Consider the following 24,115-nt stretch of genomic DNA (forward strand, 5'->3'; position numbering starts at 1 on the left):
ACACAGAATCGGAAACAGGCTCCAGGCTCCGAGCCATCAGCCCAGAGCCCGACGCGGGGCTCGAACTCACGGACAGCGAGATCGTGACCTGGCTGAAGTCGGACGCTTAACCGACTCTGCCACCCAGGCGCCCCGATCTTGTAGAGTTTCTGATCACTTTTTATTAAAAGACCAAATAATGAGGTTCTGAAATCAAAACCAACTCTTTATGAGTTTTCTGAAGCACATTTTAAATCTAATATTAGACATTACTAATTTTATCTTTTCAAATATTATTACTGCATCGACTAACACTACTACTGCTGGCATAATTCATTTTATGTAGCTCAATTGTTAGGCCAAAAGGAATGCATACATGTTAAGGTTTTTGATATAAATAACCAAGTTACTCTCCAGGATGGTTATACTGTTGCAATTCATGCTCCTATGAGGAGTCAATTACAGACATTCCCTCTTTTCCTGAACCTTGTAAACCCTGACTAGTAGCATTCTCCTTAATCTCCATCAATCTGATAGAGGAAGATTGTATTTTATCATGAATGCAAATTACTATTTTTTGATTAATGCTGAAGCTGAACAGCATTGTTTACTTGTTGAATTTTTTGTCTTTCCTGATCACCTCCTCCTGCTCTTGGTATAAAATAATTAAGTAAAAATTAAGAACATACTGTCATCTAATGTACAATTGTCTTGTGAAGACCTTGGCTGTGATGAGAAGGAGAGACACATCAGTAATTAGCAAAAGGTGGTTGTAGGGGCGCCTGGGCGGCTCAGTCAGTTAAGCGTCCGACTTCTGCTCAGGTCATGATCTTGTAGTTTGAGTTCACCCCTGCATCAGGTGCTCTGCTATCAGTGTGGAGCCCACTTTGAATCCTCTCTCTCCCTCTCTGCCCCTCCTGCACATGCTCTCTCTCTCTCTCTCAAAAATAAATACTTTTTTGAAAAGTTTTCTTTAAAAAAAAAAGTTGATTATAGACTCAAGGAAGTCAGCATTTTAATATGGAAGACATAAGCATTTGTATAGGCAGAAAGAAGAAGACAGGATTGAGCATAAGTTAAAGCTGTAAAAGAGGTAGGGCTTAACTGATGGGTATGGCTCTGGGAGGACTGGGATCAGACTTGAAGGAGAAGGAATAGCCTTGAACAAGAGAGGTGTTTCTACCTTTGGACAGGTGGAGATAGGGTAAAACAAACGTGGCTGTAGATAAATTGTTAGGGTGCTAGAGGGGCTTTGGAATTACATTTATATTTTTATCTGACCAGTGACAAGAGTAGATTTGAAGAGTAGCACAGTGATTTAAAGTAATTGCTGCAGGGAATGGAGGGTGGAGCTGACAAAATTAAAATACAAAAGGCATTTGGCTGGGATTAGAAACTACAAATTTAGCTAGGCACCAAGAAAATACCGTTCTGAAGTTCATACCACTTCTGGGGTTCGGAATTTCTGGTGTGGGAACAACATACAAGGCTGATAAATGGATCTGTCCAAGAAATGGAATTTTCAAGACAATTGCAGGCAAATCACTTCAGAAGGATGTGAATGTTATAAAAACACATTGGATCAAGATTGTTAAAATTAAAAAATAAATTATGTAGCGTGCCTGGGTGGCTCAGTAGGTTAAGTGTCTGACTTCCAGTCATGATCTCACAGTCCGTGAGTTCGAGCCCCCGTCGAGCTCTGTGCTGCCAGCTCAGAGCCTGGAGCCTGCTTCAGATTCTGTGTCTCCCTCACTCTCTCTGCCCCTCCCCCGCTCAGGTTCTGTCTATCTGTCTGTCTGTCTCTCTCTCTCTCAAAAATAAATAAACATAAAAATTTTTTGAAAAAATTATGAAGTAATTTGTGGCTTGTTTTTTTTCTTTAATTGGTCTGAAACACTTTTGATATATAACAAGAAAAAACAGTAAGCTTGACAATGAAAGACTTATTAGTCTTTTGTATTTTTTTAAATATGTATTTATTAATTCTGGGAGAGAGAGTGAGATCACTAACTGAAGAGGGAGAGAAAGAGAGGGATAGAATTCCAAGCAGGCTCTGCACTGTCAGTGCAAATCCCGATGCAGGGTTTGAACCTACAAACCATGAGATCACAGCCTGAGCCAAAACCAAAGGTCAGACGGTCAACCAACTGAGCCACCCAGTTTGTATTTTAAAACAGTATTTTTAATAAACTTGCTCTCTCTTGAGTAAATGTTTAGACCCTCAGATACTCCCCCTTCCTTCAACCTGAGGGGACCAGGGACCAAGAATGACACCAACCTCTGGTATCTTTCCTTTTTTCACTTTCACCCTTTCCTTTATGAAAATATTTCTCCTTTCCTTTTCTCAGTACTGAAGTCCCTCTCTCTCTCTGTCTCTGTCTCTGTCTCTCCCTGTCTCTGTCTCTCTCTGTCATAACCTCTTCCTTCTTTCGGTTGTGGGTTCTGTTTTTTTTCTAGCCACCATGTTCGTGTCCTATATTCATATTCTTGGCGACTGGGCCTCATAATTTGGCTTGAATTATTGAAGGGACCACAAGAAAACATAACTAACAGTCAGAATAAAAATATTTAACATGTATGCCAAATATACTAATTTAAAAAGGTACTAAATTAAGACCTTCTAATTTAAATATTTGAAAATATCTTAAAATTATTTCATGAAAGGACTGTGCAATCCCTTGCTATCTTTCAAAAGAAGAGATCATCGTTTCTACAGATGCTACAGAATTCACAGAATCCCCTTACAGAAGTTGGTAGCAAGACTCATAACACCAAGTTGGTGGTTGCTGAGTGAGAGAAGTCTCACAGTATTTCAGATCCAGCGTTCCTGATTTCTCTTTCAATAGATAGATAGATAGATAGATAGATAGATAGATAGATATACAAGATATATAGGAAAAGATATCTTTCAGAATGCACTGTTTTTCCAAGAAGGCAATGTTTTTAGAATTGCAAACTCATTCTCAAACTTTTATATTGCCAATTGTCTAATGTCTTTTCTTCTGCTGAGATTTTAGCTATTTCCATTTTAATAACTTATTTCAGAAATGCTGCCCTTTGACATTTAAGAATCTTTTATTCTATTTCATTAAATTCTAGTTAATTCTTTAATTCTATTGTGTGTTGTGTCTAAGCTTTTTTTTTTTTAAAATTAATGTTTATTTATTTTTGAGGGAGGGAGTGCAAGTGGGGAAGGAGCAGACAGGGAGGGAGACACAGAGTCTGAAGCAGGGCTTGAACCCACAAACTGTGATCATGACTTGATCATGATCATGATCATGACTGGAGCCAAAGTTGGACATTTAACCGACTGAGCCACCCAGGCGCCCTGTCTCTAAGTTTTTTTCAGTTGAACATTACACAAGGCAAGGTGTTGAAAAGATTATATTCCAGGGGTCTATTCATATCTTACTTCATGCAACCTTTAAATGGTGGATGGGATAGTGAGGCTAGAGGGGAGATGGCCTAAACGCTAAGAGAATAGTAGAGACATCTCCAAAACAGACTGTTAATGAGTCCCATGAGGAGCAGGATACTACTTCACAAAAGCTTCAAATAACCTAGGGCACTCGCATTTGTTATACACTCACTTTTGTACCAGGCTTGAGCTCTGTAAATGTGACTATACCCAATCTTTAAAAAAAGACTCTTGGAGACTTCTCAGATACGGAACCTGAGGCTTAGAAATTTCCCAAAACCATGCAGTGAGTAAGTGATTGAACAGTGTCTTGAACTCATCACATCTAGCTGTCTTCTCCAGGGCCACCTAACTGGCATTCTAAGTTGTCTGCTTACAGATGGTGCTTATAAAACCCCATACTGATGAGACTGTAAAGAATTGCACTTGCCTCTCTTTTTGCTTCTTCCCCTTAAGATCTCAGTAAAGAGGCCTCCCTTCATCCAATCAAAGGACCTCAGGAAATACCTCTGACTGCCACTCCTTTCACATTTTCTCAGCTCCTCAGATCTCTCCTTTCTCTTTTTAACTCTGCCATCAGACCCTGGTTCTGCCTCATCAACACATGCTTGGACTTCCTGTGTTGGCCTCCTTGATCAGCCTCAACATGTACCCTTGCTCAGTGACTGGTATCAGTGGACTCAGTTCCCACAATCCTCTCTGATCAATATTAATGCCCTCCACTCCAGCCCCTGCTGTCAAGGTTGCACCCTATTTAGCCAGGAATAAAGGTGGAAAAAGGAAAGGTAGCCATGGGTGGGTTTGAGTCAACACATTACAAATTAGGGCCTGATGTACCTATTAGGAATTTAAGGACACATCTCCATTATTTGTATGTGTGTGCCCTTGCTCATATAACCACATTCCAGACCTGCTAATTTGTGCTTGTTAATGGCAGGGGTTATATTCATTCATAGCTTTATTCCTACCTAAATGAGTATTTCAGTGCTGGCATATGTTGGTAGAGCAGGAATTGAATATTCAGTCACTGATTATATACTGATCATCTGTTTTGTGCTGAAAACTGTCATATGCACTTTTCAAAACTACTAGATCTGTAATATACATACACAAAAACATATATACATTGTGGTATTCTATTTGTGAAATATCACTTACAGATTATATACCTAAAAGTTACGTAAATGAATGACGCAGTAGTCGATGCATATAATATAGCTGTTTTGAATTCTTTTCAACTAAAATAGCTATAGTCTTGAGATTATTTACTCTTTTTGCTAAATTCAAATTTAAATTCAGTGTTAGTGATTTTATTCAAATATTTAGGTATAAGTGGATTCATTTCCAGACACCAATAGTTTTATTGAAGAGCAAAACAAAATGACAGTAGGGATAAAGGAGTATCTAATAATTTGCTATATAAAAATATACATGATATACATATATATACATATATACACATATATATATACATATATATACTCATATATATATAAGTAATGCCCCAGTACGTATTGCTATACAAATAATGCCCCTACGTATATATTGTTTCATGTTTGAGATGTGTATTTAAGGTGTATTTCTGTAAGTAGTATTGATGGGCAAAATGGTGAATAAATGTACAATTTTACCAAGTGTTACAAAAATCCTCTTCATGGGGGTTATATCATGCACTCACATTTCTTTCCAAGGACAGTGTATTTAAAATTATATATAAATGCTTGTGCCAACAGAAATTTTTATCTTTTATATATGGTAGCACTAAAAGCAAGTACTTGTTATGTAGCTAGTATGTTTTGGGTAATTGCTTTTGTATTTATTGGTTTAAATGCATATTCATTTATGCATATGTAAATATTAACTACTGCCAGCCATTTTTAGATAGAGGGCTCAAACAGGCTCTCATTCATATCTATTGTTTGAGCAGTTTAAATTAAAATTCTAAGAATGTATGAGTTGATTTTATAATATTATAGAGAAAACCATTTATAATGTTGGCTATGTTCTTCAAAAATGGCATTTAAATGTCATCTTAAAATATACTTGGAAAAATAATTATCTGAGAAATTTCCCACTAGAGGGGAGTTTTGATTCTCTTTCAATCTCTCCTGCTATTTTTCCTCTTGAATGTGACATTGAAGAATATCTCTTTATATTTTTATTAGGTCGGGAAAAGCCCAGGCATCTCATCCTTGACCATCACTGGGATAAGTTCTTCAGGCAGACTTCTGCTTTCAGTTTTAGTGGCCTGAGTCACACAAAAGGTATGGATTTCTGCATTATATTCTGTCCTTCTATATGGTTTCGTATTTCAGAGATGATGAAATTATATGTCTGTTGTCTTAATACATATTTAATAATAATTATACAATTAAAAACTTGGATACAAATTTTAGCAAGTTGATAGAAACACATGGATAGTATAACCTTTATATATATTCATTACGTCTTCACCGGCTTTCATTCCATAACATAGAAGTACAATTTGTAAAATATTTTATCTTTGAGATTGTGAATGGTCAAAAGTCATACCACTTAATACGTAAGTGTGAGTCAAAGAAGGTTTTGGAAAATTAAAAATAAATAGTATGCTAAAGCTATTCATAACCATGAAAAATAATTGCATCTTTACAAAGCTAATAATTCCCTGAAAATTTATTATAGGATGTTTATCTCTTTGTACACTATATTAATCATCCCACTTGCACCTTGATGAATAGGAAAATATCTAAGGCATAAGAAATAATGAAGTCGCCTAAAAATCTACAGCTTAAAAAATATTAATTTGCTTAAATAATATTTTAAAATTCCATTAAATTAATCATAACAGTTATGATAAAGATGATAAAATACGAATTATCTTAATACCAAAAAACTAACTGAAATCAGCAACTACTACTAGCATCCCAATACAAATAGGTTCCTGACTTTTTTCTGTGTACTGTAGTATTTATGACAGCATCCTAAATCTCATTATTTTATTTCATTTGGTACAGCTCCATCATGTAGGTGTTATTCTTATTGAATTGAGATGATTATAATTCAGAAAAATTAACTTACACTAAATCAAGACAGTTGCTTAAGGGTGAAGCTGAACCTCCTTGTATATGACTTCAAAGTCTTTGTTTTCAATTTCTTTGTAACATTAAAAAAAATGTGAACAGGGGCGCCTGGGTGGCTCAGTCGGTTAAGCGTCCGACTTCAGCTCAGGTCACGATCTCGCAGTCTGTGAGTTCGAGCCCCCGCGTCGGGCTCTGGGCTGATGGCTCAGAGCCTGGAGCCTGCTTCCGGTTCTGTGTCTCCCTCTCTCTCTGCCCCTCCCCCGTTCATGCTCTGTCTCTCTCTGTCTCAAAAATAAATAAACGTTAAAAAAAAAAATTTAAAAAAAAAATGTGAACAGTTCACAAAGAGTAGGTAAAGGTGGCCAAAGAATGATTGCAAATATGTTCATAGTCACTAATATTCAAATAGATGTTGATTTAAATGACAGCCGCCTAAGTTTTTGTTTTCCTTTTTGTCTTTATTTTTCATTGAAACCATGGTGAAATTTGAACACATACTGCTTCAAGGAATACAAATCACAACATAGTTTCTGAAAAGCAGTTTGTGTAATACATAAAGAAACTTAGAAATTAGCCCCCTTTTGACCCAGTAGTTCCAATTCTGCTGAGATCATTTAAAGAAAGAATCAAAATATTGTATTGTTTATAATACTGAAAAGTTGAAAATCACCTGAATGCCAAATAACAACTTTATTATATTTGTATTATTTATATGTCTGCGTATATTTTAATTTTACTTACCCATTAATTATATGAGACATTTTCTTTTTTTTTTAATTTCTCCCATTGGTTCTACACTTTCAGTCTTCCCACATAATGAAATCAATTAAAATTCACCTACATATTCTTCTTTGTAATGGGGAAAGAGTTACATGTAAATAGACATCTTTTTCTTTTACTCCTTTAATTCATCCAGATTTTGCTTTTTTGCTATATAATTATAATCTAATTTGATTCCCCTCATCTAATTAGCAAGTTTCCCATCTTCTCATTCAATAATAATAATCATTCTGTAGCTATTTACTTTTGCAGGCTGTATTCAGACAAAATCTATTCTGTTACATAGATCTGTATTTTAGGTCTTATTCCAGTGCTATACATTTTAAATCCTATAGTTTTACATTTTATTATTCTATTTCTTTCTTTTCCTGATCTTTTAAATGATTTATTTCCTTTTATCACCTGTTTATCCTTATGGAAAAAACTTAGAATAATTTTTTTTGTCAAGTTTCAAAGAAATCTCAGTAAACATTTGATTGCCATTACATTAAACCTGTAGACAAATTTGGGGAGAACTACATCTTTACAATAATCTCCTTATCCAAGACCATTTATTTCCTCATTTTCTAGCATAATGTTTATAAGTGTTAATAAAGTTCACTTTTGTGTATGACAAAAAACATAAAGCTTCCAGTGGCAGTACTTTTGTTTAAATAATCCAAATAATGGGTAAAAGGGGCCAAAAGGTAAAGTAAATAAATGCATAAATAAAAATAAAGTCCCAGGGAATTGCCTACTCTAAATGTGGAGTTGGGTATGGAAATTATTGTTTCTTATACCAAAGTCAAGAATCTTATTTCATTAGTTTACAAACTTTATATCTCTCTGTATTAATTTTGCACTGCTCATATATTTAAATGACTTTCCTTGCTAGTTTTTTTTTTTTGAGTTCCTGTTGTTTATTCTTCAGCAAGTGATTTTTAACATATTTTCAAATTTATTTTTTTATTTTTTTGTATATGAAACTTATTGTCAAATTGGTTTCCATACAACACCCAGTGCTCATTCCAACAGGTGCCCTCCTCAATACCCATCACCCACCCTCCCCTCCCTCCCACCCCCCATCAACCCTCAGTTCTCAGTTTTTAAGAGTCTCTTATGTTTTGGCTCCCTCCCTCTCTAACCTCTTCTTTTTTCTTCCCCTCCCCCATGGTCTTCTGTTAAGTTTCTCAGGATCCACATAAGAGTGAAAACATATGGTATCTGTCTTTCTCTGTATGACTTATTTCACCTAGCATAACACTCCAGTTCCATCCACGTTGCATATTTTCAAATTTAAATAATAAGTAATCCAGTTAGTAATTATATATAATGTAATTTATGTCAACACAGAGCCTAACATTGTGTATTCCAATTTTAAATTTTCTACTTTGCAAAAAAGAGATTCTGAAAGTACTTGTTAATTATAATTTATATTGTTTTTATTGTCTTCACATGGTTTTCGAATTTAATCCGGTTTTCTCCTGGATTCCTTATTGATTTCCCTAGTGTCTTCTGTGGCTTGTTTTTTTGTTTGTTTTTTTTTTTTCAATAAACTATGCACATCCTGCCGGTGCAGTGGGTTGACAGTTCAAGTTGCACTCCCTGCTGCTCTATATAATAAGATCTCCAAAGGGGTTTATTTTCTCTAGAAACTTTCTCTAGAAACTTTTTGTTTGCTCTGGTGTTCTTATGTGGCATTAGTGTTAGGAGTGTTTCTCATGATTTGGGGAACTTAAACATTAAGGGTACCACAGAAATGGGAGCTCTGTTTCTTACCCTGCTATTGGCATTTTTAGGGATTTAGGGATTCATCGGCCATTCTGTAAAAATTACCGTAGGGATAATCTCATATACCATGTAAAGCATTTATAACCTTAAAACTAAGTCTTTCCACCTCTACATGGAACATTTCCTTGGTGAATATTTGAGAACTATAAAGATCTTTTTTTTTTAAGTTTATTTATTTATTTTTGAGGGAGACAGAGACCACATGAGCAGGGGAGGGGCAGAGAGAGAGAGGGAGAGAGAGAATCCCAAGCAGGCTCTGTGCTGTCAGTACAGAGCCCTGTGTGGGGCTCAAACTCACCAAACCATGAGAGCATGACCTGAGCTGAAACCAAGAGTTGGATGCTTCACGAACTGAGCCACCCAGGTGCCCCAAAGATTATCTTATTCTTGACCAATGTTCACCTAAATGTATAGAGTGAAATACTAATTTCAAGAGATAAAATAGGTGTGATATGAAAAAAAAAAAAAAAGCCTAAAGAAAAACTAAGTTCTATGCTTAAATTTGGGAAATACCAGCTTAAAAAAGTTCCCTTTATGGCAGTGTTTCCTAGGGCTTTTTTTTTTCTAATGCTGTTTATATTTCCATATAGAGGAAACAACACGCTTTTGGAATCTATATCTGGCTGAGAAACATGTTTGTAAATATTGCTCTCAGATGAACTGATTCTGCAGAGAGGTTCTAAATGTGAACGCTCCAGTTTGCCATATACTGTGTCAGTACATTCAATTCAATTCAGTGAAGTGTTCAACATTAAAGGGAGACCACTGACAGCTGCTAAGACTAGTGTATGTGTCTCATTGTGAGTGCTGCTGTTTCATTTTGTGGTTAGTTCTTCTATGCATCATCCCAGTCTCAACCTGACTTCAGGAACATTTTGACAAATGTTTGACAATCAGCAAAAGGACATAGATAAAAATAATTTCTGCAAACATTCTCACATTAACTTCTTTCTAGAATTTTAGTTCCCTTGTATTCATAAAATCCTTTAATACGGGCACCTGGGTAACTCAGTCTGTTAAGTATCTGACTCTGTATTTCAGATCTGGTCCTGATCTCATGGTTCATGAGATGAAGCCCCACATAGGGCTCCATGCTGAGTGTGGAGTCTGCTTGGGATTCTCTCTCCCTTTCTCTGTGCCCCTCCCCTGCTCATGCATGCAAGCACACACACACTCTCTCTCAAAATAAATAAATAAACATTAAAAAAATAAAATATTTTAATAAAATTGAATCTCTGTATATTAAGATATTGACCAAGACTATAATTGTAGCCAGTGGCACTGTTTTTTTACATTGGAAAAAGACATTCACATCCATTTTATTCCTCTAAGGAAACTTTTTTTTTTTTTTTGGGATTTTTCTTCCTTAGAATGAGTTCCATGCTATGGCATAGATAGCTCAGTACTTCATTTTGTTTTTAATAATTTCAGTGTCCTTTCTGTTATCATCCTCTAAAAATTAGTGACAGGAATTAGACCAGAGTGGGGAGGGGGCCATGGGGGCGTTGGGGGAGGGGAGAAGGAGTCTTCTGTCAGTGAAGAATGTTAACCTGCCAGGTTTTCACTTTGAAGTTCATTCTTGTCTACACATCTAATTAGGTTGAATAACCAAGAGTGAGATAAGAGTATAGGTGAATTGTGATTTCAGAAGATATGCTGCTGCAAAGCTGATACATTTATAAGACTTGAAGTGTTCTTTTTCTCTTTCACTTAGGAAGTAATCAAATGTCACTGAAGCAAAGTCAAGATTAAGCCCTTGAGAAAGAAATATCTTAGCTGTAACAATTTCCTGGGCCTTCTGACTGTGACATTTAAAAAAAACAGGGCTGGGTTGTGTGTGTTGGGGGATTACTCTTATTCTATATCACGCTATAGCTCTAGAGAATAAGGTACTACTTTACAAATATATGTGTATATAAAATTAGACCTAGGACTCTAGGACTCTTCCAAGATACACGGACTGGCATTAGACTTGTAGTCCGAGAATCTGTTGCATTCTGGTTTTGACTGTAACCTGAAAAAGTTGTATTAGCTTAAGCTAGTTTCTGTATTCTCTAGAACCTATTCTGGACATCATAAAAAATGAAAATCAGTTTTACCAAATAGGATATTTTTTGAAGAACACATACAATGGTGTACATGAAGATATTTGTAACCACTAAAATTAGGTACAAGTATTGGTTATTAGTATTATTTGTATAGGGGAAAATAGGTAAACACAAAGATGGATTCCTGGTTTTCTTCAGTTTTATAAGAAATAAGAAAAATAAACAAATAAATAATACTAGCATAATGCTGGTACATGCCAGGAAATATATTTCTGAAAATGAATAAAGAAATAGTTTTTTTTTCTTCTGAAATCCATTTGTTTTCTAGGTGAAATAGTTGTTAACAAATGATTTTAATTTTCATCAATTACTCATTAATGAAAGAGTTTTGTTACCCTAGGTAAATACTAGTTTTCTAGAAAAGAATTTCTTATGGAACAGTAGTTATCTATTTCCCTATTTATATCTGTATTTTTTAAATTATTGAACTTTGTTCTTCCTTTTGATACCCCTAATCCTTTATGTATTCCACTCTTATTCAACATTTTCATTAAATAATATCACCAAGGGCACCTGGGTGGCTCAGTCAGTTAAGTGTCCAACTTCAGCTCAGGTCATGATCTCGGGTTCTTGAGTTCGAGCCTCGCGTTGAGCTCTGTGCTGACAGCTCAGAGGCTGGAGCCTGCTTCGGATTCTGTGTCTCCCTCTCTCTCTGCCCCTCCCTGGCTCATGCTCTCCCCCCCCCCCCCCAAAGATCAATAAACATTTAAAAAAATCACCAAATTTCTGTTATTTATATACCACTTTCACAAATTCTGACATACCATTGTATCACCTGCATAATAATTTACTTAATAGAATTTTAATGGAAAACAGAGTCACTTGCCATGACCAATAGCAATGTACTCTTTGCAAGGAACTATTTCAAACACTCTACGGGGAAGTCTGGGTGACTCAGTCAGTTAAGCGTCTGACTTCAGCTTAGGTAATGATTCTCACAGTTTGAGCCCTGCATCAGGCTCTCTTCCGTCAGTGTGGAGCCCGCTTCAGATCCTCTGCCCCCTCTCTCTCTGCCCCTCCACCGCTTGCACTCATGCCCTTTCTCTCTTAACCTCAAGAATAAATAAACATTAAAAAAAAACACTTTGCAACTATTAATGGATTTAGTCCTCACAATAACCCTTTGAGATAGATTGTATTGATACCCCTATGTTAGATATGTATACTGAGACATGTAGGAGTTATGTCCAAGATCACACCCACAATATATACTGGAGCCCAGGTTTGAATATAGGGCTGGGTCTCTACCCAACTGCACAATACTGTTATAAATAGAAGACAGCTTTAAAATGTCTATCGGTAAATAATGTAATAAAAATTTTAAATATCTGCCCAAGTTTCACTCAGAATTATCTGAAGGATAATTGTTGCAAAACACTTTTCCTGGGAAGGAGAATCTGAGAAGGAGGTTAGGATTCAGGAAGTTTATTAGGGAATGCTCTCAGGATCAATGCCACTAGGGAAGAAGAGAATGAAGCAAGACTGAACAGAGGGAGAAGGTAGGGACAAAGGTGTCAGCTCACACATGGCAAGCACCGAAAGGCTGGCTCTTCAGAGTTGCCCCAGGTGGAGGTGATAAGGCTGGGATTTTATACCTCCATCTCCTTGACCACCCCACCTGTCCCCTGCCCCAGCCCCCTGCCTCCATTAATCTATCATTAAATGCAATCGGCCCCAGGAAAGCAGTTCCACCTGGGTCAGTATGTATGTGAGTCTATTGTTAGACTTTCTATTTGGTTCTAGTTGTCTACTCATCTATCCTTGTGCCAGTACCGTACTACCTTAACTACTGTAACTAAATGGCAAGTCTTGATGTGTGGTAACATAAGCTCTTCCAATTTTTCCTGTTTTTCAAGAGTTTTGTTTTTACTCTAAATCCCTTGTGCTTTTATCAGACTTTTAGAATCAGCTAGGTAATTTCCAAACACACACAGATACACAGATACATACATACATACATACCCCTGCTAGATTTTGTATTTGAATTGTATTGAAATTGTGCACTGATTTGGGGGTAACTGACATCTTAGAAATATTGATAGAAATATTGAGTGATTGAGTCTTTTAAATCTAGTCATTTGGCTTTTTCCTCCATCTATTTATCCAAAGGGCTGTCTATTTCTTCAAGATTTATTTATTTATTTATGAAATTTATTGTCAAATTGGTTTCCATACAACACCCAGTGCTCATCCCAACCGGTGCCTTCCTCAATACCCATCACCCACCCTCCCCTCCCTCCCACCCCCATAAACCTTCAGTTTGTTCTCAGTTTTTAGGAGTCTCTTATGGTTTGGCTCTCTCCCTCTCTTTTTTTTTTCTTCTCCTCCCCCATGGTCTTCTGTTAAGTTTCTCAGGATCCACATAAGAGTGAAAACATATGGTATCTGTCTTTCTCTGTATGACTTATTTCACTTCGCATCACACTCTCCGGTTCCATCCACGTTGCTACAAAAGGCCATATTTCATTCTTTCTCATTGCCACATAGTATTCCATTGTGTATATAAACCACAATTTCTTTTTTTTTTCAATATATGAAATTTATTTTCAAATTGGTTTCCATACAACACCCAGTGCTCATCCCAAAAGGTGCCCTCCTCAATACCCATCACCCACCCTCCCCTCACTCCCACCCCCCATCAACCCTCAGTTTGTTCTCAGTTTTGAAGAGTCTCTTATGCTTTGGTTCTCTCCCACTCTAACCTCTTTTTTTTTTCCTTCCCCTCCCCCATGGGTTTCTGTTAAGTTTCTCAGGATCCACATAAGAGTGAAAACATATGGTATCTGTCTTACTCTGTATGACTTATTTCACTTAACATAACACTCTTCAGTTCCATCCATGTTGCTACAAAAGGCCATATTTCATTCTTTCTCATTGCCACGTAGTACTCCATTGTGTATATAAACCACAATTTCTTTATCCATTCGTCAGTTGATGGACATTTAGGCTCTTTCCATAATTTGGCTATTGTTGAGAGTGCTGCTATAAACATTGGGGTACAAGTGCCCCTGTGCATCAGTACTCCTGTATCCCTTGGGTAAATTCCAAGCAGTGCTACTGCTGGGTCATAGGGTAGGTCTATTTTTAATTTTTGGAGAAACCTCCACACTGTTTTCCAGAGCAGCTGCCCCAGTTTGCATTCCCACCTCTTCAAGATTTATTTAGGGCCATTTTGTCTGTGCTGATTTGATATGTCAGCATTATCATAGACTACACTGTCATGTGTATTTGGTTTCTTTCTGAGTTATCACTACAGTTCTACTGGTCTGTCTTTGAGAGCTGAAACTACACTATTTTAATTAGAGAGGCTTATAATGTCTTTTAATATGTGTTGAAGATAGCTCTCTGACATTACTTTTCCTTTTCAGAGTTTTACTGGCTATTCTTTCTTGTTTATGTATCCATATGACCTTTATAATAAACTCAATTACCTCCAGAGAAAACCTGAAAGAATATTTATTGGAATTATTTTAAATTTATCATTTAAATTTTAACTTTATACCTGTAAGAAAAATGACATTTCTGTGATACTGAATCTTTGGTTCAATGTCCATTTTATGTATTTTCACTAGTTCGTCAACTTTTTGTTTTCAGAAATGTTTAACCTGTATTTTTTTATGTATTTTCAAATATATTTTTTATATATTTTGCATGTTTCTAATGGACAAATCGTGGTCAAAATAATTATATATTAATTATATTATATATTATATTAGTATATAAATTATATTAATTATAATATAACCATTATAGTAATAATTATATTACTGATAGATAATATATCTCATTTTTTGTGATATTAGAGGAACAGTAAATACACAGTTTTTTGTCAAATAATGTAAGCTACTTTTGTGATTATTTATACTTAGTATTTTATTACCAATTTTAAATGCAACAACTATTTTCTCTTATTCCTTCCTAGAATACATAAAGGCTTTACTGAAAACAATAAGAGTATTCTTTGCTCAAGAATAGAAATCTTTAATCATTTTCATGAGAAAGATTAATATAATTAAAGATATTATATAATGACTATTATATCACTTTAGTACTCTTGGTATTCTCTGATGCAGTAGTAAAAAGATTAGCATACTCTTCAAAACATTCTACACAATGTTAATAATCTCTGTAAGGACTAATTAAATTTTATCTTTACTTTAAAGAAAAGATTTAGAGCCCCACTTTAGTTTGTTGTCATCAGAGTAATCACAACATTAGGAAAGCCTCTTTCTGGTTACACAAATATTCCTGGCCAATAAATGCATATGGACGATCCCTTTAACCATATTGCTCTATTCTACTTAAATTTCTTTTTTTGTTTAAAACATCAGCAGGCCTTTTTTAATCACATAATTTTCTACATATAAATAAAACAAACCAGATGTAATTTTAGTTAGTGTCATTTTCATGTAATTTAAAATTTTTTCAGTATTCTATTTTAGCTTTATTTAAATATGGATATATGGGGAGACAGATAAATATTAGTTAACATCCCTTTGTTCTTTGACAATTAATGCCTCTGTTGTCAACATGAAGCCATTCAGGCTTTTTGTAAGTTATATTTGCATAACTTTTGCTCATTTTAAATGATACTAGGTGAGTTTTTCTTATTAATTTTTTTTTAATTTGAGAGAGAGAGAGAGAGAGAGAGACAGGGAGAGAGAGCGTGAGCAGGGGAGAAGGGCAGAGAGAGAGAAAAAGAGAATTCAAAGCAGCCTCCCCCCTCAGAACCAAGCCTGAGGCAGGGCTCGATCTCATGACCCTGGGATCATGACCTGAGCCGATATTAAGAGTGGGACGCTCAACCGACTGAGCCTCCGAGGTGCCCCAATATTAGGTTGTTTTTACCTCTGTCATTAATTTGTAAAACTTTTTTTTTTCAACTTTTTTTTTTTTTTTTTTTTTTTTTTTAATTTTTGGGACAGAGAGAGACAGAGCATGAATGGGGGAGGGGCAGAGAGAGAGAGGGAGACACAGAATCGGAAACAGGCTCCAGGCTCCGAGCCATCAGCCCAGAGCCCGACGCGGGGCTCGAACTCACGGACCACGAGATCGTGACCTGGCTGAAGTCGGACGCTTAACCGACTGTGCCACCCAGGCGCCCCTAAAACTTTTTAATATTATCCATTAAAATTCATTTTTGGTGTCTCCATGAGAGATGTTTCTTTTTTTTTCTTTTAAAGTTTATCTACTTATTTATTTAATACTCTCTATACCCAAGTGGGATTCAAACTCACAACCCTGAGATCAAGAGTCATGTGCTCTTGAGATGCCTCAGTGGCTCAGTCAATTGAGCGTCTGCCTCCACCTCAAGTCATGATCTCACGGTTTGTGGGTTCAAGCCCTGCGTTGGGCTCTATGCTGATAGCTTGGAGCCTGGAGCCTGCTTTGGAGTCTGTGTCTCCCTCTCTCTCTGCCCCTCCCCCACTTGTACTGTCTGTCTGTCAAAGATGAATAAATGTTAAAAAAATAAAAAATAAAAAAACTAAAGAGTCACGTGCTCTTCAGTCTGAGCCAACCAGGCACCCCTCCCTGAAAGCTATTTTTTCTAATCTATTATTTGTTTATTGTGTTTAATTATAGTTTTTCCCATATTTTTTTCTGGTATTTTATGCTTAAATTGTCCTGTCTTTATATCCTCTGGGTCACCTGTCTTGGTTAGAAAGATTTTATTCTCAGGGTGCCTGGGTGGCTCAGTGGGTTAAGCATCTGACTTCAGCTCAGATCATGATCTCACAGTTCGTGGGTTCGAGTCCTGTGTCAGGCCCTGTGCTGACAACTCAGAGCCTGGAGCCTGTTTTGGATTCTGTGTCTCCCTCTCTCTTTGCCCCTCCCCCACTTGCACTCTGTCTTTCTCTCTCAAAAATAAATAAAATTAAAAAAATTAAAAAAACATTTATGATAACAACAAATCCCTGCAGTTCCTAGGCAAAAATCTAACAAAACATGTACAGTACCTATATACCAAATAGTAGAAAGCACTGATGAAATAAATCCAATAAACCTTAGCAAATAGAGTTGCATCATGCTCATTGACTAAAAACCTAATTTTGTTAAAATGTCAGTGCTCTCCAATTTGATATATAGATCCAGTGCCTTTCCAATCTATTTTTCATGAGACTATTTTTGTATATATTGATAAGCTGATTCTAAAATATATATGAAAAGACAAAAGAATTAGAATTTCCAAAAAGATGACGAAGAATGAAATTGGAAGATTTACATTGAAGATTTTAAGATGTACAGGCATACCTTGGAGACATTGCAGATTTGGATCCAGATCCCTGCAATAAAGCAAATGAGTCAAATGAATTTTTTGGTTTCCTAGTGCATATAGAAGTTACGGTTACACTATAGTGTAGTCTCCTAAGTTACAATAACATTATGTCTGAAAAGCAGTGTGCATAGTTTAATTAAAAATTAATTTATTACTATAGACTCTTTTTTTAAATGTTTACTTTTGAGAGAGAGGCACGCACTAGGTGTTGTATGTAAGTGATGAATCACTAGATTCTACTCCTGAAACTAATATTACACTATATGTTAACTAACTGGAATTTAAATAAAATCTTGAAAAGACAAAAAAAGATTTATTACTAAAAAATGTTAGCCATCATTGGAACCTTCAGTGAGTCATAATCACTGATCAAAGATCACTTTAACAGATGTAAAAATACTGAAAAGGTTTAAAATGTGTGATTACCAAAATGTGACACAAAATAAGCAAATGTTGTTGGAAAAATGGTACTGATAGACTTGCCTGATGCAGGGTTGCCCAAACCTTCAACTTGTTAAAAGAAAGAAAGAAAGAAAGAAAACGGCATTATCTGAGAAGCACAATAAAGTAAAGCACAATAAAACGAGGTATGCCTGTACCTAAAAATCTACATTATTTTATATTGACTAAACAGACATCTAGACAATTTGTACTGACTAAAGATGGACATAAAGATCAAATAAACAGGAAAGAAAACCCAGGTTTAGACCCATACACATATAGTTAACTGAATGTTTGGGGTCTGAAGAAATACTAAACACCTGATTGATACAAGCATGGTCCACTGATAGGTGATCAGATTAGATGGTGAAAGTTCAAAGAGAAGGAATATTCGCATCATCTCAAAGTATTTCCACTAGATGTGTATTAAATACTAAAATACTAACTTACATTGGAGAACTTGGCAGATACCATCTTAACGAAATAAAGATTAACATGACCAATAATAAAATATATCAATATCATATATCCCTTGATAATCGGACACAGAGAAGAAGAAATAATCTCTCTGGTATTATTCCCCCCAAAATATACCCTCAATCTTATAAGAAAACATCAGAAATTCAAACTGAGGGGCATTCTATAAAATAAATTAACAGTGCACTTTTTTTAAATGTTTATTCTGAAAAAGAGAAAGAGAAAGAAAGAGAGAGGGCATAAGCAGGGGGAAGGGGAGAGAGGAGAGAGAGAATCCCACACTGACAGCGTGGAGCTCAATCCCATGAACAGAACCGTGAGATCATGACCTGATCCGAAATCAAGAGTCGTACGCTTAACTGACCAAGCCACCGAAGTGCCCCACCAGTACACTTTAAAAGTATTAAGATCATAAAAGACAAGGAATGGCTGAGTCACAAACTGAAGGATACTCAAGGGACATGCCATCTAAATGCAATGCAGAATCTCGGCTTGGGTCCTGTGATATAAAATAACATTAGTGGAATACCCAGTGATATCTGGATAAAGTATATAGTTAGTTAATCGTGTTGTACCAATGTTACTTTCTTAGTTTTGATAATTCTTATATTTTCACATAAAAGATTATTTTTAAAGTCAGTTAGAAAATATTATCTCTGGAATTATTCCAAACACTATCTTTTTATTTTATTACTCAAAATCTATAGCATGTTTTATAATTTCTGTAAGACTATGTGAGTCTAAAAAAAATAAAATAAAATAAAAAAACGATGTGAGTCTTTCTTTATGTCAGGTAAATTTGGGATGGTAATGTGATGATAAATTGAGTTTTGGTTGCTAATTTACAAAAAATAGAACAAGGGGTGCCTGGTTGGCTCAGTCAGTTAAGCACCCAACTTTGGCTCAGGTTATGACCTCACGGTTCATGGGTTTTGAGCCCCACGTTGGACTCTGTGCTGACAGTTCAGAGCCTGGAACCTGCTTTGGATTCTGTGTCTCCCTCTCTGTCTGTCCCTCCCCCGCTCATGCTCTGCCTCTCAAAAATAAATAAACATTAAAAAAAAAAAGGTAGAACAAGGAGGATTCCAAAGCTAGCTGGTTAGTTTATGTTAATTCCTAAAAAATTATTGCTATGTCATCAAAATCAGGTAGAATGCTTATAATGAAAACAAACACAAATAGTAATAGTAGCATGGATTGATTATGAGCAAACTCTAACACTTTAACCTAGTTTTACAGATCTTCCTTGACTTAGGATGGGGTTATATCCCAATAGAGCCATTGTAAGTTGAAAATAACATTAGGTTGAAACTGCACTTAACACCTCTAGCCTACCAAACATCAAAGCGTAGCCTAGTCGACATTAAACCTTTAAACCAGAACATTTCCCTTAGCCTGCAGTTGGGCAAAATCACGTAAGACAAAAGGTATGGGATATCTCAAGTAATTTGTTGAATACCAATGTGAAAGTGACAAACATAAAGCGTACCATTTGTTCACCCTTGTGATTAGGTGGTTGACTGGGAGCTGTGGCTCACTGCCACTCAATACCCAGCATCATGAGAGTGTCGTACAGCATATCACTAGCCCAGGAAAATATAAAAATTCAAAATTCAAAGTACAATTTCTACTGAATGTGTACTGCTTTTGCACTTACAAGGGATGGTCTCTATTTTGCTAAACTCTCAAATCTTAGGAAATATGTAATACTTAGGTTCTTCATTTTCTACAAGGCATTAGACAGATTCCATTATGAGATCCTTGTGATACAAGTAAATGCATTCCAGTATATTGAACATTTGTATCCAAAGCTCCTGATAAATGGTCATTTACTCTGTCATGATAGTCACTCCCTTTCCTTATGCTTTCAGCTCCCGTGTTTGTCTTCCTTCTTCTATTCACTAGGCAAACCCACAACCATGGTGAATTTAGTCAATGATTGCTGCATTAATACTGTATAACAAACAACCTCATAATCTCAATGTTTTCTAACCATAAACACTCATTTGTTTTGCTTGTGAATCCGCTGATTAGCTGAGTAGCTCTTCTTTAGATTTTCTATCAGTTTCAGGGCTGCTGTATATGTTTACTCATTGTGGGATGTACCTAGAACATTGTCTCATTGTGGCTGGAAGAAGCACATGAGGAGAAGTTCTAGGGTCCCAACTTGTATGCTGTCACCTACCCTGACATTCCATTGGTCAAATCAAGTCACACTTAGTATCATTGGAGATAGGAAATATATTCTGTCTGCCTTAACATTGGAAATATTGAAGTCTAATCACAATCAAACCCTGGCCATGAGCATATAATGATAATAAAGGGGAAGAGTGAAGTATCAGGAAAAGTGGTCCAGTCTCCTACAGTAGCCACCGACCAACTCTGTCTTTTCTTTACTCGCACGCACACAGGTAACTGAATATGGGTGGGAGACAAAGAAAAAGAAACAAAACAAAACAAACCTCTGAGTTTATTTTCATCATTAGGGCCGAATGATTTGTGTTCCTGTCACAAGCCAGCATAATATTGACACCTTGATCTGATGGCCCCTGCAGCCACAAACCCACTTCTCTCTTTTTCTTTAAAGAAAAATTCCTAGGAAAAGTTTTCTGTCCTTACTGTCTCTGCTTCCTTTTTTTTTTTTTTTTTAATTTATTTATTATTTGGAGAGACAGCATACGTGCACATGGGGGACCGGCAGAGAGGCAGAAAGACAGAATCCCAAGCAGGCTCTGCACTGTCAGCGCAGAGCCCAGTGCAGGGCTAGAACTCACAAACCATGAGATCATGACCTGGGCCGAAATCAAGAGTCATATGCTTAACTGACTGTGCTACCTAGGCTCCCATCTCTGCTTCTTTATCTCTATTATCAATTCTCTTATTCACTTCAGTGAGAACCTAATCTTAACAACTCAACTAAAATTGCTTTTGTCAAGGAAATCATGACCTTCATGTCCCAGAATCTACAGGTCAGTGCTATGTTCTTATCTTACTTTATCTGTCAGTAGCATTTGATATAGTTGACTCTTCTCTCCTTGAAATGTTGTATTAACTTGACGTTTGGTTTTCCTCCTCCATCATTGTTTAGCCCTTGTGAGTCATCTTTTCTGTCTTTTATCTGCTATGAGAACTCTAGGTGTTAGCTTGATTTAAGGCTCAGTCTTATCTCTTTCCCAGTTATACTATCTTCCTGGCCATTTTTATAGGCTTGTGGATCCTATCTATTCATTGTAAACTCCTAACTTATATCTCCAACTCCAGAATTTCTCTTGAGTTTCAACTACTTATTTTTTTCTTCACATGGATATCTAGTAGGTATCTCTTACTAAATAGTACTCTTGATATACCTGTCCCCTCACAAGCTAATTTCTTACTCAAAGATTTCTCCATCTGAGTTAATGGCACCATTATTTATCTAGTTCATCTTGCCAAACACCTAAGAGTCATACTTGATTCCTTTGTTTTTCCTCGCTGCAAAATCCCAGACTATCAGTGAATGGTGATCACAAAGCCATAAATGTGTATCTCATTTCTGACTCCTTTTTTCTACCTCCACCACTTTTACCTTCATCTATATCACCCGAACTACTACAATTGCCTCTTTTATTTGTCTTGCACGCTATACTCTGACATCCTCACAGAGGAGAGTGGTCTGTTGTAAAACATAAATTGTGTCCTTTCATTATGTTGTTTTAAACCTCCCTGTGTCATCCAGGGCCATTTAGGTTTAGGTTTTGGGGCACCTGGGTGGCTCAGTCAGTTAAGTGTCTGAATTCAGCTGAGGTCATGATCTCGCAGTTAGGGTTCGAGCCCCACATTGGGCTGTGTGCTGACAGCTCAGAACATGGAGCCTGTTTCAAATTCTGTGTCTTCCTCTCTCTCTGCCCCTCTCCCACTCATGCTCTGTCTCTCTCTCTCTCTCAAAACTAAACATTGAAAAAAAATTTTAATAAAAAGATTTAAGAAAATAAAAACCTTTAGGTTTTAAACCTCCCAAACTTTGGGAGGTGAGGTCAGAGAGGCCCCCCATTATCTGGTCCATGTTTTTTTTTTTCCCTGACCATACCTCCTCTAATCCCTCCCACACTTCACTTAGCTGCTACAACATTCTGAACTGATTTCTATTTAAGAGTTTAAATTGCTCACCCTTCTGATTGGAACATTCTTACCACACCTTCTTGATTACCCACCTCTAAATCCCTTAAATGCCTCCATTCAGTGTCTCTCTTTAGAGAAGTTTCCCTGAAAACAGCCTTCACTAATTCTCTTCCTAAACAATTAATTTAAAACCTATTGTGTAGTTATCTACTTATTTATTCCTCTTCTTTCCCCCACTTTATATTAAGTTCCACACCACAAATGATATTTTCTCTCACTCCCTACAGTATTCCCAGCAACTAAAACAGTGCCTTGTTCAACTCATTCATATACTAATATTTATTGAGAGCTACTATCTCCTAAGATCCTGTTCTAAATTCTGTTGATACAGCAGGGAGCTAAAAAGACAAAAATCTCTGCCCTACTGGGATTTGCATGCTAGTAGGAAATGCCTGGTGTGGGGTTCGAACTCACAAACCATGAGATCATGACCTGAGCCAAAGTCAGATACTCAACCAACCAACTGAGCCACCCAGGTGCCCCTGGAGGTGCAGTTTTGAAAAGGGTCATGAATGAATTGGCCTGCAGAGATGGCTGTAATAAATGGCTGATAGAGTCTCATCTGAGTCTATACCGTCTATGTCTTGTGTAAAACCATAGAATACTTAGCAAATTTATGTATCACAAAAAGCAGGAAGAGAAAGCCAATATGCTAGAATGCTAAATGGATATTTAATCCCACTATTCCATAATGTTTGGCTGAAGTTTTCAAGACAAAGTATTAAGGAAATAATAGAATGTCTGTCATGTGAATGCAAAGCATCAGTAGCATAAATTGAATAGGGTTGTGTGCAGCTTGGGAGCACATTTTTGGTTTTGTCTTAATTCTTTTTTTTTAATGTTTATTAATTTATTTTGACGGGGGGAGGGGCAGAGAGAGAGGGAGACAGAGAATTCAAAGCAGGCTCTGTGCTGCCACTGCAGAGCCCGATGCAGGGCTTGAACTCACGAATGGTGAGATCACAACCTGAGCCGAAGTCAGACACTTAACCAACTGAGCCAGCCAGGCACCCCTTGTCTTACTCAATTCTTGATAACATACTTTGTAGTAAGATTATCTCAAATTTAAAGTAAGTTTGAGCAAAATCGCTTTTCACAGGTGTTAGAAATAGGTAATTGTTCCAAATCGCTTTGCACAGATTAGATCATACCTGGATAATTTGGGTCGGCTAAATAGGCCAAATATTAAGATACTGGAAAATAAAACGCTCCTTTGCATGGATATTGAGTGATGAAGGGTCTTTTGTCATATCTTAGGAAATGGCTAATAAATACCTGGTAAATAGCTAGACAACTCTACTTATAACCAAAACCTCCAACAAGACATATTGTTTGGATTTACATTGATGCTGCAGAAACCACACATAGTTATAGTTGTGAAGAAAGAGTGAAATTAGAAATTTAGAAAATCTTCCATTATGGATAAGGCAACAACAGTCCACATGTCACAATTTAGGTAGAAATGGTGATGTCCCAATGGGCAGGTAGTCCATGGAAATGGGAATTCAAGGACAGTATTTGGATATCCAGGAAATCATTCATTATAGGTGGAAATATAACATACAGTTGACCTTACTGGTTTGGGGCTGCCTCTTGAAGGACTTCAGAAAACAGTCAAGACAGTCAAAATCTTGAATCTTGGATT

At 36.4% G+C, this 24,115-nt stretch overlaps 1 protein-coding gene across 1 annotated transcript in view; it reads left to right on the top strand.

Moving 5' to 3' along the window:
- The window catches only part of CFAP47 (cilia and flagella associated protein 47), a 562,540-nt gene that overhangs the window by 455,959 nt on the left and 82,466 nt on the right, over window positions 1-24,115 (top strand). Inside the window, exon 51 of the mRNA XM_040468820.1 lies at window positions 5,563-5,661. Within this exon, the coding sequence (XP_040324754.1) occupies window positions 5,563-5,661 (99 nt within the window). The remainder of the gene's footprint in view (window positions 1-5,562; window positions 5,662-24,115) is intronic.

Source organism: Herpailurus yagouaroundi, unplaced genomic scaffold (assembly GCF_014898765.1).
Source record: "Herpailurus yagouaroundi ecotype Mexico unplaced genomic scaffold, PumYag 67793, whole genome shotgun sequence".
Taxonomy (NCBI): Eukaryota; Metazoa; Chordata; class Mammalia; order Carnivora; family Felidae; genus Herpailurus; species Herpailurus yagouaroundi.